The 20,083-nt window shown below is 43.3% G+C and overlaps 1 protein-coding gene across 4 annotated transcripts in view; it reads right to left on the reverse strand.

The window, feature by feature from the left end:
• The window catches only part of TSHR (thyroid stimulating hormone receptor), a 119,837-nt gene that overhangs the window by 33,085 nt on the left and 66,669 nt on the right, over positions 1-20,083 (reverse strand). For all 4 annotated transcript variants that reach the window (XM_053290602.1, XM_053290681.1, XM_053290776.1 and 1 more), the window contains 3 exons: positions 17,404-17,478; positions 11,120-11,197; positions 10,610-10,678 (listed from right to left, as the gene is read on the reverse strand). In XM_053290602.1, the coding sequence (XP_053146577.1) occupies positions 10,610-10,678; positions 11,120-11,197; positions 17,404-17,478 (222 nt within the window). The remainder of the gene's footprint in view (positions 1-10,609; positions 10,679-11,119; positions 11,198-17,403; positions 17,479-20,083) is intronic.

Raw genomic sequence — 20,083 nt, forward strand, 5'->3', positions numbered from 1 at the left:
TGTTAAATAAAACACCAATCCTCTATGTTGTATGTTTAATTTTTAAAACAGGTTAAAATAGAAAAAATGGGTCCAACTCTAGTTGCATCCCTATTATTTCTACAATTTCCTTCTTCATTTCAGACCAAAATGCTCTCATTTTACTACATTGCCACCAAATATTAAAATAAGTACCAACAACTAAACTATACTTCCAACAGTTTTTGTCTACATTTCCATTCATCTTTTGGGGCCATATGCTACCTAGTCATAACAATTTCCTTTTATATCTCTAAAGTAAAGTAAAGTTGTGCCATCAAGTCGGTGTCTATTCCTGGCGACCACAGAGCCCCGGGTTGTCTTTGGTAGAATACAGGAGGGGGTTACCACTGCCATCTCCCACGCAGTATGAGATGATGTCTTTCAGCATCTTCCTATATCGCTGCTGCCCAATATAGGTGTTTCCCATAGTGTGGGAAACATACTAGTGGGGATTCAAACCGGCAACCTCTTGCTCCCTAGGCAAGTTATTCATTTATGTATTATTTATCTATTCATCAAACTTATAAATTGCTCAAACTTTAGTCTCTGGGCGGTTCCCCAGAGCAGTTCCCAATATTTCCCTGTTGCACCATTTTATTTCTACACAAAGATAAATCATTTGCTATTTTCCATATATATTCCCATTCTTCAAACATAATCGATTTAACTAAATCTTGATCCCACTTCAGTTTATAATTCTTAGTCTGTTCTTCCTCACAAAAATGAGAGTAATGTTTTATAAATTCTTGATAAGAGAAATCCCTACACTGAAGACTTGACTATTTCCCGGGTCAGTTCTTTCCCATAATTTACAGTAACTTGCAGAAAATGGTAAACTACTCCAGTGGCCAATCCTTAGGAAAATGGGCATCCCAGGACATCTCATTGTTCTCATGAGAACCCTATATACAGGACAGGAAGCCACAGTCAAGATAGAATATGGAGAAACAGACTGGTTCCAGGTTGGCAAAGGAGTAAGACAAGGCTGTATATTTTCTCCGTATTTATTCAATTTATATGCTGAACATATACTGAGAGAAGCTGGATTAGAAGAAGATGAGCATGGTTTTAAAGCTGGAGGAAGAAACATCAATAACCTGCGCTACGCTGATGACACCACTCTGATAGCTGAGAATGCGGAGGATCTGCAAGGTCTAGTAATGAAAGTCAAGGAGCACAGTGAAAAAATGGGACTACAATTAAATGTAAATAAGACTAAACTAATGACAACGGGTACAGCAACCAGCCTCAGAATTGACAATGAAGACATTGAAGTGGTAGATAGCTTCTGCCTTTTAGGCTCAACCATCAACAGTAAAGGATCCAGCAGTCAAGAAATGCGCAGCAGACTAGCGCTTGGTAGAGTTGCAATGAAGGCCTTGGAAAGGATATTTCGATACTATGATGTGTCCAGGGGCGTAACTACTATTAGGCAAGGGGAGGTGGCTGCCTGGGGGCCCCCACGCCTCAAGGGGCCCCCCAGAGGCAAGTCACATGACTATATATTGTGAAGTGTGTGTGTGTGTGTGTGTGTGTGTGTGTATGTGTATCAGCGAGGGGCCCATTTTAAAATTTTGTCTCTGGGCCCACTCCAGCCTTGTTACGCCCCTGGATGTGTCTATACCTACAAAGATTAAAATCATTTAGACAGTGGTTTTCCCCATGACACTCTATGGATGTGAAAGCTGGACTTTAAAGAAGCAAAATAGAAAAAGCATTGACGCTTTTGAACTTTGGTGTTGGAGAAGACTTTTGAGGATACCATGGACAGCCAGGAAAACAAACAAATGGATCATAGAACAAATCAATCCAGAATTTTCACTCGAGGCATAAAGGACCAGGCTCAAGTTATCATACTTTGGACACATTATGAGAAGACCCAGCTCCCTTGAGAAGTCTATAATGCTGGGGAAAGTTGAAGGGAAGAGAAGAAGAGGATGACCAGCAGCAAGGTGGACGGACTCGATTATGACAGCAATGAATGCAACCCTGAGAGACCTTAAAGTTGAAGACAGATCATCCTGGAGAAAGTCTATCTAGGTGGTCACTAAGAGTCAACACCGACTTGACGGCACTTAATCAATCAATCAGTTCCAGTGGCCAATGTTACAAGATGGTAGCGTTATTGAAGAATTTGTGTGTTATCTGCCCCCTTCTGTGCCTGCAGATTTGCACAAGTGTGCAGATGTTCACACACACAAATTTATCCTCTTTGGGTTGGTTACATATACAGGGATGGATTAAGCCTTTTGACAAGGATTTGCTGCCCCCACTGCTCCAGTGAGGGTAGGGGTGGAGGGAGAAAGCCCCCCCTTTTTCTCCTTACAAACCGCCACAGTGTGTGGCGGGATAAGGACGCACAGCTGCTGCTGCAGTGAGGGGGGTGAGGGGGAAGACCCCCCCATTACTTTTAAAATGCAGTGCAGGTGATGGGGCGGCAGCAGCTGCAGCAGGGAGGGTGGTAGTGGGCCAAGGGGAAAGTCCCTCCTTTTAGCAATGCCGCTGCGTGGGAGAGCACTGTTCATCTCCCCTCCTCCCTCCCAAATGATTGTACACCCTGTCTGCAATCTGTTATGGGCCTTTCTCTGCACGTGGAGATGGAAAGAGCTCTCCCTCGCTGCCCTTGCCACCTGCACAGCAGCATTGCTAAAAGGGGGAACTTTCCCCTCGGCCCACTATCACCCTCCCTGGTGTAGCCAGCCGCTGCCTTCTTCTCTCTAGATTTTTTGTGGCATTTGTTCTATTTTTATTGTTTTAATCTTGTTAACCGTCTTGGGGTGTTAGGATGAAGGGCAGTATATAAATATACTATATATATTTATACACACACAAACACACACAGAATCAAATAAATAAAAAATAAACACGTTGAAAAGGCTTTGGTATTTTTGTGTGTTTTTGATCTGAGGATTTTTTTTTTATTCTAAGGGAGATTGCAAGGCTTAAAATAGCCTCCCGTAATGAAAACCTTTTCCTTTGAGGCCACAAGTTCAAACCTACTTGATATTGGAGGAGAGTAGCAGATGCTCACATTTCCACCACAGTTTGATGAAGTGCCCAACATGTGCTAATGTATTCCCTCCTGTTTTCACAAGAAAGTACAAACTGAAAAGTCTTAATTATTACTATTTCAACAATGTTGCAGAAGGACCATCTTAGGAAAAATGTCTTCCTATTGTTTTCTATAACATTTTTCTTTTGTGATATATACTAATATTCCAGAAAATGGATGAATCAGTGAGCAAGCTCTTGTAAAGTCCTTTTAATTTTCAGCATAGCCAAACGACTAGAAATAATGCAATGACTTTTCATTAATATCAGCCATTTATTCACTATAGTTTCTCAGACATGCAAATATATATAAATTGCATGAATGAATAAATAAAGAATCTACTGTGATCTCAAACATTTCTATTTGTTTTGTGTAGGATGGTCAAAGTATATATGGAGATTTCACTTGCAAACAGCTACTTTCGCTACCCCAACCTGTAGAACAGGGATCCTCAACGTTGGGCTCCCAGATGTTAGTGGACTTCAACTCCCATAATCCCAAGCCCCAGTGGCCTTTGGTTGGGGATTATGGGAGTTGAAGTCAAATAACATCTGGGGGCCCAACATTGAGGATCCCTGCTGTAGAACACTAAAGGAAAGAGAGTTGGTATTGTGGTAGCGAGCATGAATTGTCTCCTTTGCTAAGCAGGATCCACCTTGGTTTGCATTTGGATAGGTGACTACATGTGAGTACTGTAAGATTCCTCTTAGGGGATGGGGCCATAGCTCAGTAGGAGAGCATCTTCATGTAGGGGTGTGCACGGAACCAGCTAGCCTGGTTCTGTCCGGCTCCTCTTCAAACCGCCACTCCCACAGTTTGGTCCGGTCAGGTTCGCGATTTATTTTTTTAAAATTGAAATAAATTTGTATTTACTTCTAGCCCCTTCGGGGGGCTTCCTAAAGGCCGTGTGTGTGTGTGCGCGCGTGCGCGCGAAGGTTCCTGCCTGCCAGTCTTGGTAATCACCGTTTTGGCCCGTTTTACCATTGTTTCTGGCCCTTTCAGGCCTCTGTAACTTGGCGCGGTGGCCATTTTGCCTGCTGCCACGCATGTGCAAATGGCCTCTGCGAGGCCTGGCATGGCCCAGGGCTTCGCAGAGGCCATTCGTGTATGTGCAGCCGCAGGCAAAATGGCCACCGCACTGAGTTACAGAGGCCCGAACGGGCCAAAAACAGTGGTAAAACTGGCCACGGCAGTGATTACCAAGGCCAGCGGGGGGAGGGGGAACCTTCGCAGCCCCCCGTGGCCTTTAGGAGCCCCCCCCAAGGGGCTAAATGTAAATAAGAATTTATTTTAATTTTTTTTTAAAAAAAATCACGAACTGGCAGGGGGGTGTTGGTCCCGGTCCGGACGGAACCATTGAACTGAACCCCCGAACCAGTTCGCACATCCCTATCTTCATGCTTATATGCAAAAGGTTCCAGGTTCAATCCCTGGCATCTTCAGGTAGGGCTGAGAGAGATTCCTGCCTGAAACCTTGGAGAGCTGCTGCCAGTCAGTGCAGACAATACTGAGCTAAATGGAGCAATGGTCTGACTCAGTATAAGGCAGCTTCCTATGTTCCTATCCCCAGGATCAATCACACCATGGGTATGTTATTTTAAACACAGCCAATAGTTGGTGGTCTTCCTAAGATAACGGAGCAGGAAGGAGTAGAACTCTAAAGGACAGCTAAACAACAGCAAAATGAATCTCTCAACAAGGACTAACTATTCTGAAATCCAAATTTTCTTCCTGTCTAGAAGCAGTTCTTCTAGCCCATAACTCTGTTTAACCTCTTCTTTTTGAAACACAACTACTCCATCTTAGCTCCCCTATTTCTTATCTGATAAGACATGAGCATGTCTCAGGCAATCATTGGGTTACAGTAGTCTAAGTCCTGTCCAAGTCAACCTGCCACAGGACAGTCCAAAACCATGGGTAAAACAATCTTCAGGTTTAAGCCACTGATTCAGAGGCTGAAAATCCAAGCATGAGTAAGGCAAGGACATGGCCAATTTGACAAAATCAAATGTTATGTGTAAATGAGCTGGGGCAGACAGAGAGAGGAAAACAGAAGTGTTCCTAAATTTTGATGCATGAGACGAGAACTTGGATCCAGAGCACAAACAGAGGATTCCATGGAGAAGCAGTTAACAAGGGGTTAAAACTTAAAACCAAAAAGCAATAACTGGATAGGGCAGGAAGAGGCAGAAAGCTGGAGTTTATGACCAAGTGGCAGCAGTGATGATGATGCTTTTTGCTACAATGTACACTATGACAATAAACATTAATATCTGGACATCAGGGAACAAACAATATTGGCCATGTCTGGCACAAGGGTTGTGACTCATGAATTTAGAGTTTCTTCTGGACTAAGACAGCCAGCATGAGATTTAAGAACAAAATGAATGATACTGAGTTGTGGCATCTAACAAGGAGTAGAGAAAGAAGAGATGAATGAGGAAAGCTCTTTGGGAATCGTTTGCCTATGGAAAAGTCTCATTCGTGTGTTTATTCGTAGTCCCATTTGTGAACACAGCAAGTATTCTCAGCTCCTTAGCTTTTTTTGCTCCATTTCACTTTAAAGCACTTGGTTTAAGTAACAACCAAACCAAGTTGCTAGCGTTACGCTTTCAAAATTAAATGTCACTGTCAGGGAATGGATTAATTGTTTTAGAATCTATTACTAAAAAACGCAAAAACAGTTTGTTTTAGTTGTGTGTCTCCAAGCCAAAAAATCTAATCAACATCCACACAGGAATTACTTGGCATGACCTTATTTTTAAACATTTTGAGCAAATCAAGACACACACCAGAAGGGAACTTGAAAAGCATGCACTGTGGCTGTTGGCTAGGACCAATGTTTGCTCTCCCCGCACAAAAATAATTAAAAGAAGAAGTCATGCTAGTACTGCCATTCATGTGTTTAACTGAAGCTGAGGAACATCAAATGCCCAATATGGTTTATTTTGCTGAAAGGAAAAATAGGGTGTAATTCCTTATGGTCATTTTAGAGTCAATCATATGTGAAATGTCTCCTTTCCAAACAGGTGTCACTCATGACTAATAAAGAAACAGGGGGGGAAGATACTTCTGGGTCACAAGCTTTAAAGTGCTCATTTCTAGTTAATATTTTAAATACATTCTTAAGTGCTATACATACCATCTGCTCTAGGTCTGTTTGTTTTTTAAATAGAGCTTGTTATGCAGTCCAGGAAAGGTTAATAGCAATAGCACTTACATTTATATACCGCTTTATAGCCGGAGCTCTCTAAGCGGTTTACAATGATTTACATATTGCCCCCAACATTCTGGGTACTCATTTTACCGACCTTGGAAGGATGGAAGGCTGAGTCAACCTTGAGTCCCTGGTCAGGATCGAACTTGTAACCTTCTGGTTACAGGGCAGCAGTTTTACCAGGGGATCACAATTAAATCCCATTGAAAGCAATGGAATGGTACTTGTGGTCAGGGCTGGGTCCAGGATTCAGGGAGGCCTTGCCAAACTGCAAGTGGATCCCCCTTCTACCTTGGCAGGGGCTGAGTACACTGGGTGGACCCTGTCCCCACCACATAAAGAATACAGGCACAGAGGGGCATATCTGCCAATATGTCTCTATTTTACCATTCACTGTGACTTGCTTGCCTGATGCGAAGGTTGTGGACATCACATGGCATCTAGATGGGCTGACTGGCACAGCAATGCTGCAGAAGAGTCAGCTGTTGTGTGCACATTGGCACCAATGATGTTGGGAAATGCAGTTGAGAGACCCTGGAAGCCAAATTTAGGCTGCTAGTTAGCATATTAAAGTCCAGGACCCCCAAGATAGCATTCTCAGAGATGCTCATGTTCCACACGCAGGGCCAGTGAGACAAGCAGAGCTAAGGGATCTCAATGTATGGACGAGATGGTGGTGCTAGGAGGAGGGGTTTAGATCTTTTAGGCACTGGGATACATTTTGGGGCAAGCAAGGCCTGTACAAAAGGGACGGGCTCACTTGAACCAAGATGGAACCAGACTGCTGATGCTTAAAGTCAAAAAGGTCTCAGAGCAGCTTTTAAAAGGACGCCTGGGGGATAACACACAGGAGTTGGGCAGTATCAAGTTCAGCAAATGCCATCCCTTAAGGTGCGAGGGTGTAAATGCTTCAGCTAAACCAGAAGGGGACAGGAAAAGAGCAGACAGAAGGATGTGCTAGCTGGTCAAAGAGATCAAATGGCCATAAGAAAGACAGAACACACCAGGTAAGAGATTCAGCTTATAGGTGCTTATATGTCAATGCCAGAAGCCTCCGAGACAGGATGGGTGAGGGACATAAGACATAGGAAGCTGCTATATACTAAGTCAGATCATATAGGTCCATCTAGCTCAGTACTGTCTACACAGAAGTGCAGCGGCTTCTCCAAGGTTGCAGGCAGGAGATCTCTCTCAGCCTTATCTTGGAGATGCCAGGGAGGGAACTTGGAGCCTTCTGCTCTTCCCAGAGCAGCTCCATCTCCTAAGGGGAATATCTTACCGTGCTCACACATCAAGTCTCCCATTCAGATGCAACCAGGGCAGACCCTGCTTAGCTATAAGGGGACAAGTCATGCTTACTAACACAAGACCAGCTCTCCTCTCCATAGCTGGAGTGCTTGGTTATTAATGAAAACATACTGTAGATATAGTGGGCATATCAGAAACATGGTGGAAGAATGAGAACCAGTGGGACACTGTTATTCCTGGATATAAGCTCTAGAAGGACAGGGAGCGGCAAATTGGGGGTGGGATAGCACTGTCCATAGAAGGGATAGAATCAAACAAGTTAGAAAACTTAGGAAGACCGGAGTGGGTGGCAATACAAGGCCTGAAAGGAAATGTGTTGCTAGGTACGTGTTATGACCCTCCAGATCAAAATGCTGACAGTGACTGGAAATTGCAGAAAGAAGTCTCTCCACTCCAGAATACATGGAGTTTATTTAAAAACACAATAGTAGAAGCCCGGTTAGAATGTATACCAAATAGGAGGAAAGGAACTACCAAGTCCAGAAGGATGCCAGCATGGCTAACAAGTAAAGTCAAGCAAGTTATAAAGGGGGAAAAGACATTCTTCAGAAATTGGAAGGCCTGCCAAAATGATAAGAACAGAAAGGAACACAAACTTTGGAAGAAGAAATGCAAGGAGGGCTTAATAAGGGAGGCAAAAAGAGATTTTGAGGAACATTTACCTAAATGCATCAAGGGGAACGACAAAAGCTTCTTTAAATATATCAGAAACAGAAAACCTGCCTGGGAGATGGTTGGACCCTTAGATGATGGGAGCGTGAAAGGGATATTACATGATAGAGGTCTATAAAATCATGCATGGTGTGGAGAACGTGGATAGAGAGAAATTCTTCTCCCTCTCCCATAACACTAGAACCAGGGGTCATCCCATGAAATTGATTGCAGGGAAATCTAGGACCGACAAACAGAAGTACTTTTTCACACAACATATAATCCACTTGTGGAATTCTCTGCCATGAGATGTGGTGACAGCCAACAACCTGGATGGCTTTAAGAGGGGTTTGGATAACTTCATGGAGGAGAGGTCTATCAACGGCTACTAGTTGGAGGGCTATAGGCCACCTCCAGCCTCAATGGCAGGATACCTCTGAGTACCAGTTGCAGATGAGTAACTGCAGGAGAGAGGGCATGCCCTCAACTCCTTTCTGTAGGCTTCCAGCGGCATCTGGTGGGCCACTGTGCGAAACAGGATGCTGGACTAGATGGGCCTTGGGCCTGATCCAGCAGGGCTGTTCTTATGTTCTTATGGATTATTATGGAGATTGAAGAGAGGCTGAATGATTTCAGACGGAGCCGGTAGGGGCAGTGGGGACTGCCCAGCCCCCAGAAGTCCTAGGATGCCCTGGGCACCAGGAGTCCCAGTGCACATCCTGGGACTTCTGGGGGCTGGGCAGCTCCCAATCCCTGCCACCCCTACCGGCTCTGTCACTGAGCCGATAATCGTGTGGGTGGCCAATCTGGCTGCCCAGGGAATGCTTAATGCTCGTGTGCAGCATTAACCCTCCTCAGCTCTCCACACTGCTCATGTGGGACTTCTGGTCCCACACTGCTCATGTGGAAAGCCTCAGTATCAATGGGCCCACACCTGATCCCCTAGGCCACTTCCATACCTGCCAACTTGTTCCTATTTCCCCATTCAGGTGAACATAAGAACAGCCGTGCTGGATCAGGCCCAAGGCCAATCTAGACCAGCATCCTGTTTCACATAGTGGCTCACTAGATGCCTCTGGGAAGCCCACAGGCAAGAGCTGAGGACATGTAATTCTGGGGGGACCCCCAACACTGGGAGGCTTGTTGTAGCCTCCTGGTCAGGGGTCTACTTGTACGTCACCACGGTGCGGAGCAACACCATGGGCGGCACACAATCTCCAAAACGGGGTTAGCGGAGTCTAACCCTAACCTCATTTAACCAGGGTGGGGGGCAATTAGGCAGGCTAGCTGCCGGGAGCCACACAACTCCCAGCGGTTCACACATGCAGAGTAAACTGGGTCGGGCTCCCTTAGCCCAGGTTCCTATGCACGTGTGAATAGCCTCACTGACTCCTCACTCCAGCCTTGCTTGCAGTCATGACTAATGGAAGCTCCACAGATTTTGATTAGGCTTAGGCATGAATAACTTTTGCTGCACTTAAAAATCTTAAGTGGCCTTGTTAGTCCATGAAAAAAAATCCAAAAGCCACAGTCACTTAATGCCTTTATTAGTGTTGGAGATGCAAGCTCTAGAAGGCATTGACCTTTTGCACCTATTGAATACAGATAGTGAGTAAGGGAATCCTCTCTGTCTCTGACGTGATTCCCCTTTGTTAGACTGATACTCTCAGGTTTCATCTCTCACCTGAGAGAGATTTCCATCTTCTTTCTCCGCCTCACATACCTCATGTAGCTATCCTGCATGGATTTCCTAAATACATTTCTTTACTTTGCCTTAACTTCATATCTCTAAGCTACTCTTAATTAGCAGTGCTCTTCTCACCTGTGCACTTTCGTTGCAGTTGGGGTAGGCTGCTCAGGCTTAAACCACAAGAGTGGTCAGGTCTTGAACGATGTTCAGCTTCTGTTAAAGGAGATTATACTTTTGTTTCTACAGGTGCCATAAAAGACGACAAGCCTGTAAAAACATAAGTCCTTTTTTGAAAACATCTAACTCATGGTGAGCACAGTCAGATTTTTAGATTAGGTGTGCCAGTTTTGTTTTAAATAGTATGAGATGACATTCCAAGACATTTAAATCCATCATTCTGGAAAGATTTAAAAGGCCCTGAAAGAGGTTTGAAGAATATGAAGAAACAATCTGAGAAAATCCTCCAGTGTCTTCTTGGGAAGAATCCTGCAATTCTCTTCAAATGTCAGTTTCTTCTGGGGATGGAACACCAGCATTCTCTTTCAAATTTCACTTTGGAGAAAGTTCATGAATGAGAGCCTCTATCTTCTAACATTATTTAGAATGAAGCTATGAGATGATGTTCTACGCAAGCTGAGATTGCAAACATATTTTCATGGTGTTTACTTACACAGTATCTAACTTTGTTCCATTGAATGCATGTGCTTGTATCTTTGTGAAACCATTATTATAGAGTTTCCTGAAAACCAAAAAAATTACATTAGTGCCTTGTTTGATGCAATGATAGCTATGTTAGTTTTCATGTTTTAATGCACACTTTTTGGTCCAACTTACTTTAACCCTTATTTTAACCCTTGGTCAATATTGGGGTTGACCTAGGGCCCAAGCCATTTTGAAGTGTACATCATTTGAGAAAGCAAAAATATCATAAAGCTCCAACTTCCAGGTGAGGATCAACCTTAATGAGGTTATGTTTCATTCACCATCCCCTCATAATATTGTCTAAAAGTGCACTTTTTATAATTGGGGTATTGATAACTCCTATTGCATTGCACAGAAAAATGAAAGTACTATGCACGTAACATAAGAATATAAGAAGAGCCCTGCTGGATTGGGCCCAAGGCCTACCAATGGAGCAAAAAAGGGGGGGGGGAATTAAGGACTGTGGTGGACAACGTACAGTATAAGGGATTCATTGCACAGCCCATCGAATGCATTCGCAGGCAGTGAACTCATGAATGGATTATCCGCAATTTCGCTGTGAAAAAAGAAGGGAAAGCATCACAATAAAATACAACTCATATATATGAAACTTATATACAGTATATGCATGTACACACACACTTTTTATATTTATGTACATTTAAACAGCTATAATCTATTCTACATGGGTCTGCCTTGATTGGAAATCTCAGCTGATACAATATGCAGCACATTGTCTCCTGGCAGAAATGAGTCATGGGGAGAGTATTGTATCAGCACATCAGTTGGTTTTCTACTGTCTTCAACGCCCAGTTTGGAGTACCAGCTTGCATCAACAGAGCCCATCAGCTCTTAAAATTTACAAAACATGCTTTCTTCAGTATCATCTCTGCACAATATTAGAGCATCCAGCATATGGAAAGCCAGCGTGGTGTAGTGGTTAGAGTGCTGGACTAGGACCGGGGAGACCCAAGTTCAAATCCCCATTCAGCCATAAAACTAGTGGGTGACTCTGGGCCAGTCACTTCTCTCTCAGCCTAACCTACTTCACAGGGTTGTTGAGAAAGAGAAGCTCAAGTATGTAGTACACTGCTCTGGGCTCCTTGCAGGAAGAGCGGGATATAAATGTAAATAATAACAACAACAACAACAACAACAACAACAACAACAACAACGTGAAACTATTCAACACCAATGAAAGAAAGCAGGCCTACAAGAAAGAACAAGTCAAGAACCGAGCAGAAAAATGGAAAAATAAGCCACTGCATGGTCAATATTTGCACAATATAAGTGGAAAATCAGACATCACCAAGACCTGGCAATGGCTTAAGAATGGCAACTTGAAGAAAGAAACAGAGGGTTTAATACTGGCTGCACAAGAACAGGCGCTAAGAACAAATGCAATATGAGCAAAAGTAGAAAAGTCAACAACAAACAGCAAGTGCCGCCTTTGTAAAGAAGCAGATGAAACCGTGGACCACCTAATCAGCTGTTGTAAAAAGATCGCACAGACTGACTACAAACAAAGACATGACAAGGTAGCAGGGATGATGCACTGGAACATCTGCAAAAAATACAAGCTACCTGTAGCCAAGCATTGGTGGGACCATAAAATTGAAAAAGTTGAAGAAAATGGATGTAAAAATATTATGGGACTTCCGACTACAAACAGACAAACATCTGCCACACAATACACCAGATATAACTGTAGTTGAGAAGAAAGAAAAACAAGTGAAAATAATCAACATAGCAATACCAGGGGATAGCCAAATAGAAGAAAAAGAAATAGAAAAAAAATCACCAAATACAAAGATTTACAAATTGAAATTGAAAGGCTGTGGCAGAAAAAGACCAAAATAATCCCAGTGGTAATTGGCGCCCTGGGTGCAGTTCCAAAAGACCTTGAAGAGCACCTCAACACCATAGGGGCCACAGAAATCACCATCAGACAATTACAAAAAGCAGCTTTACTGGGAACAGCCTATATTCTGCGATGATATCTATAACAACAGCAACAACATTGACAATAAAATTCTGGCATCCCAGGTGCTTGGGAAGGACTCAATGTCTGGATAAAACAAACCAGTCAATAACACCTGTCTGACTGTGTAAACAAAAAACAAATAATAATAATAATAATAATAATATCTTGAACAATGGCTAACAACTGGGAAAACTCATCTCATAATGAAAGACCCAACAAAAGGTGCAGTTCCAAGTAATTAGAGACCGATAACCTGCCTGCCAACCATGTTCAAATTATTAACTGGAATAATAGCAGATGAAGTAATGCAACACTTATTAACTAACAAACAGCTTCCAGTTGAACAGAAAGGAAATTGTCTGAACACCAGAGGCATAAAAGACCAGCTACTGATTGACAAAATGATTTTAGAAAACTGCAAGAGAAGAAAAACAAATCTAAGTGTTGCATGGATTGACTACAAGAAATCCTTTGACTCATTGCCTCACACATGGATACTAAAATGTTTAGAAACAACTGGTGTCAGCAAAAACATTCAGATATTTATTAAAAGAGCAATGAGCATGTGGAGTACACAGTTAACAATCAATGGCGAGACACTTGGACAGGTTAGAATTAGAAGAGGCATTTTCCAAGGGGACTCACTATCTCCTCTGTTGTTTGTAAACGCCATGACCCCATTTTCACAAATACTAAACAAAACAGGCCTCAGATACCAGACATCTAAAACATCAAGTAAAATCAACCATCTGCTGTACATGGACGATCTGAAGTTGTATGGAAAGTCCCAGTCAGAAATCGAATCACTGCTAAACACTGTCCGTATATTCAGTAGCGAACTAGCAACGGAGCTTGGACTAGACAAGTGTACTGCATTAATAATGAAAAGAGGAAAAAACAACAAACACAGAAGGAATCGAACTGCCCAATGGAAGCAACATCAAGAACCTGGAAGAGAAAGAACATTACAAATACTTGGGCATTCTCCAGGCTGATAACATCGCACACACTGAAGTTAAAAGAAAACAGGAAGTGAATACATCAGGCGAGTTAGAAAAATCCTCAAGTCCAAACTCAATGGCGGGAACACCATACAAGCCATAAACACCTGGGCTATACCTATTATCAGATACACTGCGGGAATAACAGACTGGACCCAGGCAGAGCTAGAGACGCTAGATCGTAAGACCAGGAAAATAACGACCATCAATCATGGTCAAGCTACCTGTAGCCAAAAATTGGCGGGACCATACTATTGAAAAAGTTGTAGAAAATGAAGATGCAAAAATATTATGGGACTTCCAACTACAAACAGACAAACATGCGCCACACAATACACCGGATATAACTGTAGTCGAGAAGAAAGAAAAACAAGCCAAAATAATCGACATAGCAATACCAGAGGATAGCAGAACAGAAGAAAAAGAAATAGAAAAAATCACAAAATACAAAGATCTACAAATTGAAATTGAAAGGCTGTGGCAGAAAAAGACCAAAATAATCCCAGTGGTAATTGGCACCCTAGATGCAATTCCAAAAGACCTTGAAGAGCACCTCAACACCATAGGGGCCACAGAAATCACCATCAGCCAATTATAAAAAGCAACTTTACTGGGAACAGCCTATATTTTGCGACGATATCTATAATAACCAACAGTATTGATGATAGAATTCAGCCATCCCAGGTCCTTGGGAAGGATTCGATGTCTGGATAAAACAAACCAATCAATAACACCTGTCTGACCGTGTAAACAAGTAATAAGAATAATAAATATGCTGAGAGGTTCTCTGTGAAACTCTGCTGCGAATACACATTACAGCAAATGCAAGGCACTGTTGAAAACCGGAAGCCTCCCTCCCTCCACAGCCTCCCTCCCTAATGTCTAGTGATACAACATACATGCTATCCTCTCTAATAAAACGCTTGGTGTCCGTCCGTGGACGGACACCAAGCATGTGTTCGTGCCTCCCTTGGCGGTTCTGGGCATGCGCGGAGCACATGCCCAGAACATGCTAGGGAGGCACGACCGCCAGCACCCAGCGGCCATGTTGGGCGGCCAGAAGCGGCCGCCCCGAAGAAGCCGGGAAGCAAGGAGAGAGGCGGTGGGGTAAGCTGGCCGAGACAGCGGCGGTTATTTAACGGGCTAGCGCCCGTTATTTAACGGGCCTGAAAACACTAGTGAGATGATAATGCAATTACTTCCCCACACTCCATTTCTGGTTGCTGACTGTGAGGGCAGGGAAACCTACAGAGTGAGGATGCCACATCATGTATTACTACTACTACATTATATATCCCGCTTTTCCTCCAAGGAGCCCAGAGCAGTGTACTACATACTTGAGTTTCTCCTCACAACAACCCTGTGAAGTAGGTTAGGCTGAGAGAGAAGCGACTGGCCCAGAGTCACCCAGCAAGTATCATGACTGAATGGGGATGTGAACTCGGGTCTCCCTAGTCCTAGTCCAGCACTCTAACCACTAGATATAACTGGGGAGAGAATGTGCAGGAGCTTGCGTTTTTCAGCAGTTGTAACGGCATGCCAAGTGCCAAAGAGGATACAAACAGAGATTTCCCCCCTTTTCCATTCCACTACCACTGCTGGCACAGCCAGCATCCCAGATAAATGGATAGATGCTCGATGGGAAGGGTTTGGATAGAGGGCAGAGGGCAAGTAAGTGACTGGGAAGGTGGGGGTATAGAAGGTCACTAGGGGAGGGTTAGAGGGAATAAGTTTCTTCCACATTTCCTATAACGTCATTGGGGGGCATAACAAGATCTGATTTCACTTAAAACAGGGGCGTAGCAAGGTTGGAGTGGGCCCAGAGACAAGATTTTAAAATGGGCCTCCCCTCACTGAAGCTCAGCTCATGAAGTAAAGAAATCTTAAATGAGGCTGAATAGTGGTAACAAAAAGCATAGTGTGGGGGGAGGGAGAGAGAGAGAGAGAGAGAATGATGCAAGTCATTTAATTGTACTAAAGAAAGACGCTGTTCTGGTAGCTCCAGGTCTTAACACTCACATCAATTTGTAGGTAGGAAGGTAGCCCCGGCAGGTGTGTGGCTGTGGGAGTCAGTCATGTGACTTGCCTCTGGGGGGTTCCCCAAGACAGTGGGCCCCCAGACAACTGTCTCCCCCTTGCCCTATTATAGTTACACCCCTGACTTAAAACTGAGCTTGGAATAAACCAAGCTATTTATGCTTTTGGAAGCTTAGCTGATCCCCCAAGCCCAGTTCTGAAGGACTGAAGGAGTTTGCCCCATCACAATTTATTACCATATGAGTTAACTTTTTATAGCAGGGTTGAAGAGATTAACATTTATTGCGTTTCATCTGTTCCTCTTATCTTAATTGGCTATACTATACGTATTTTAGTGAAATTTACCAACCTGTAGCCTTTGTAATGGGACAAGTTAATGATTAATTTTTAAAAATAAATACCTTGCATTTGAATAAGACAGGATAACTGTGATGAAATACGCATCCTCCAATGAACACATGCATTCCTCCCAAGACCTCTTTAATGAGCAAGTAAAATAAAACTTAAAATAGATATTAAAAGAAGCAAACATTTTGATGTAACAAATCAGCTGAAGGAGCAGCACTGAAGGTTACATTGAAACGTTTGCAACTTTTAATAGCTATTTTATTTTTTATTCTACTTGTGCATTAAATAGGTCTTGGGGGAGAAGCTTGTGTACCTTGCATCTGTTCATTTATATGAACAGTCGGGATGAACTGTTCACTTATATGAAACCCCTGCTAACCGGGCAAAGAGGCACCTTTTACCGTGGTGATTCTCTTTATTTAGCAGGGGGAGAGTAACTGGCCCTATCCACCTCCAGCACAGTACTTCCAGTGACTCTTGCTGGTGTTTATCTTATATTTCTTTTTAGAATGTGAGCCCTTTGGGGACAGGGCTCCATCTTATTTGTTTGTTGTTTCTCTATGTAAACCACCCTGAGCCATTTTTTGAAGGGCGGTATAGAAATTGAATTATTAATAATAATAATAGCAGCCAAAAATTAGTGGGACCATAAAATTGAAAAAGTTGTAGAAAATAAAGATGCAAAAATATTATGGGACTTCCGACTACAAACAGACAAACATCTGCCACACAATACACCAGATATCACTGTAGTCAAGAAGAAAGAAAAACAAGTTAAAATAATCAACATAGCAATACCAGGGGATAGCCAAATAGAAGAAAAAGAAATAGAAAAAATCACAAAATACAAAGATCTACAAATTGAAATTGAAAGGCTGTGGCAGAAAAAGACCAAAGTAATCCCAGTGGTAATTGGCGCCCTGGGTGCAGTTCCAAAAGACCTTGAAGAGCACCTCAACACCATAGGGACCACAGAAATCACCACCAGCCAATTACAAAAAGCAACTTTACTGGGAACAGCCTATATTCTGCAACTATATCTATAACAACAGCAACAACATTGATGGTAGAATTCAGCCATCCCAGGTCCTTGGGAAGGACTCGATGTCTGGATAAAACAAATCAGTCAATAACACCTGTCTGACTGTGTAAACAACCACCACCACAATAATAATAATAATATATTAATTAAATTAAACTGGAATACCATTTGGCAATCCATGAGTTCAATAAATCTGTCTTCAGGGGACTAGAAGCTGAAATGAAATCCTAAAAATAATTTCCTCAAGATCCACCTACACCATGAAGTATTATCTAATGGGATATTTCTGTCTCAGAAGAGGACACTGCTGATAATAGTTTTCTAATTTATTTGAAGTGGTAGGTACTTACAGCAGGAAATTCAGATCTGCTGAGTTAATTCTGGTGAGGTCAGGAAAAACTTTGAGTCCAGTGTTCAAGATCACACTAAAATAAAGGGCAAGAAAGAGACAGAGATAATTATGTTGTGCATTTGTGTACACAAAGCTGTTTACCTTACTGCACTGTATTATTTTGAATTCTTATTATGAATTAATAATAATTCACACTTTCACCAAAAAAAAGTTCTCAGAAGTGATTTACACAGAAAAATAAATAAGATGGTTCCCTGTCCCCAAATAGCTCACAATCTAAAAAGAAACATAAGATAGACACCAACAAGGATGTGCACGAACCGAGGTTCACGCACAGGTTCAGCGCCAAACTGATTCAGACGAGGTCTGAACTGGTTTGGTGCTGCCAGGTGGCTGGGTGTGGGGAGCAGGATATTTGAGAAGGAGCAGAGCAAGTGCTGAGAGAGAGAGAGAGAGAGAGAGAGAGAGAGAGAGAGAGAGAGAGAGAGAGAGAGAGAGAGAACAATTTGTTATGGGGCAGTTAACAAATAAAGTTAATTATTTTATATTAATATATAAATTTATTATCATCATCATCATCATCATCATCATCATCATCATCATCATCATCTTTTTAGTGTGGTGATTCTTTTTATTTAACGGGGAGAGTAACTGGTCCTATCCACTCCCAGCATAGTACCTCTAGTCTAGTCTTTTTAGATTGTGAGCCCTTTGGGGATAGGGATCCATCTTATTTATCTGTTATTTCTCTGTGTAAACATCTTTGGAAACTTTTGCTGAAAAGCAGTATATAAATATTTGTCATTGTTGTTGTTTATTCTTACCTGCTCTCTGCCAGCCCATGCAGCTTCTTGCTACAATGGCACGCCCCCAAAGCACTTGCACATGTGGACACCATGTGCATGCCGGCACCGCGTGCAGATTCTTGTGGGGAGTGCTATTGCAGCGGGAAGCTGCAAGGGGCAGTGGCGAGCCGGTAAGGACCTGCTCTCCTCCTTTTAAAAGATACCGCTTGCTCGCTTGCTGCTCCCCCCTGGGCAGCACCGAACCAGTTCAGACCTCACCTGAACTGGTTTGGCACAAAACCTGTGAAAATAGGTTGAACTGGGGGCGAGGGGGGGGGCAGCTAGGGCATGTGCCCTAGGTGCCACTGAGGAGGGGGTGCCACGCCAGTTCCTGACACCCCCACCCCATTACCCACCTGCCCAGCCCCAGGGCCCCTCAGCCACTTGCCATCCTGCTTGCCTTGCCTCTGGCTCTGGCCTAGGATCATCGAGGCCTAGGATCTGAGCGGCCTGCAAATTGCAGAGCTCTTCTCTCCCCGCCTCTCAGCTGATCGGCGGGTGGGCGGGGCTTCCAGAGAGGCCTCCGAGTAGGCCTCCCTGAAGCCTGAACTCGGCAGGCCCCAGCAAGCCAGGAAGGAGGCTGGCAGAGTTCTCTGCAGCAGACGCTCTGCCCAGACCACCCAGCACAGCTTTTGCAAGGTAGACTGTGAATTCCTTTTTGTGGTTACCCCCCCCCCCCAATATAGGGATCTGCTTGCCATAGGGCTTTGATATGGGGGGGGGGTTTGGAGACTAAGAAGTCTCTGAATATTTAATTTAAAATGGATTGAAAAATTTGCTGGCTTTAAAAACAAAAACTATCTAAAAAGGCCTATAAGACCTGGTAGGGTGCTGAGAGATTGCTCGGAACAACTGGCAGAAGTTTTTACGAAGATTTTCAATCGATCTCTGGCTCAAGCCACTGTTCCATCTTGTCTGAAATCCTCTACTATCGTACCTCTGCCAAAAAAATCTAATATAGATAGCCTGAATGACTTTCGACCTGTGGCGCTTACACCCATCATAATGAAATGCTTTGAGAAATTGGTGCGGAATCGTATTATGGCTTGTTTGCCAGATGGATTTGATTCTTATCAATTTGCATATAAGAAGAAGAGATCCACGGAGGATGCTGTGGCTATGGCCTTACATACTGTCCTGACCCATTTGGAGAAACAAGGGAATTATGCAAGACTGCTTTTTGTAGACTTTAGCTCTGCATTTAATACTATTCTCCCATATAGATTGGTACCAAAATTATTGGACCTGGGGCTTCCACCGTGCTCATGCAGGTGGATACTGAATTTTCTATCAGATCGTTCTCAACGGGTCAGGATGGGCTCTCATGTCTCGGCGGATCTCAGTATAAATACAGGGACGCCGCAGGGGTGTGTGTTGAGTCCACTTTTGTACACGCTTTACACATACAATTGTGTTCCCAATTACCTCAGCAATAGGATTATTAAGTTTGCAGACGACACAACTGTGGTTGGTCTGATTACTGCTGGAGAAGGGGAGTCGGCCTATAGGAAGGAGGTGGAGAGGCTGACAGAGTGGTGTAGGGAGAATAACATTCCTCAATTTAAAGAAAACAAAGGAGATCATTGTGGATTTCAGGAAATGCAAACTGGATTTCCAGCCACTCATTATTAAAGGGATTTGTGTGGAATGGGTTTCGGTGTTTAGATTTCTGGGAATAGAGCTGAGAGATGACCTGACATGGGGAGCAAACACCAAAGATCTGGTGAAGAGAGCACAGCAGAGATTATACTTCTTGAGAGTTCTCTGGAGGACTAATCTCTCAAGTAATCTATTGTTGGTGTTTTATCGCTGTGCTATAGAGAGTGTGTTGAC

This window comes from Hemicordylus capensis, chromosome 1 (genome assembly GCF_027244095.1).
Source record: "Hemicordylus capensis ecotype Gifberg chromosome 1, rHemCap1.1.pri, whole genome shotgun sequence".
Classification (NCBI taxonomy): Eukaryota; Metazoa; Chordata; class Lepidosauria; order Squamata; family Cordylidae; genus Hemicordylus; species Hemicordylus capensis.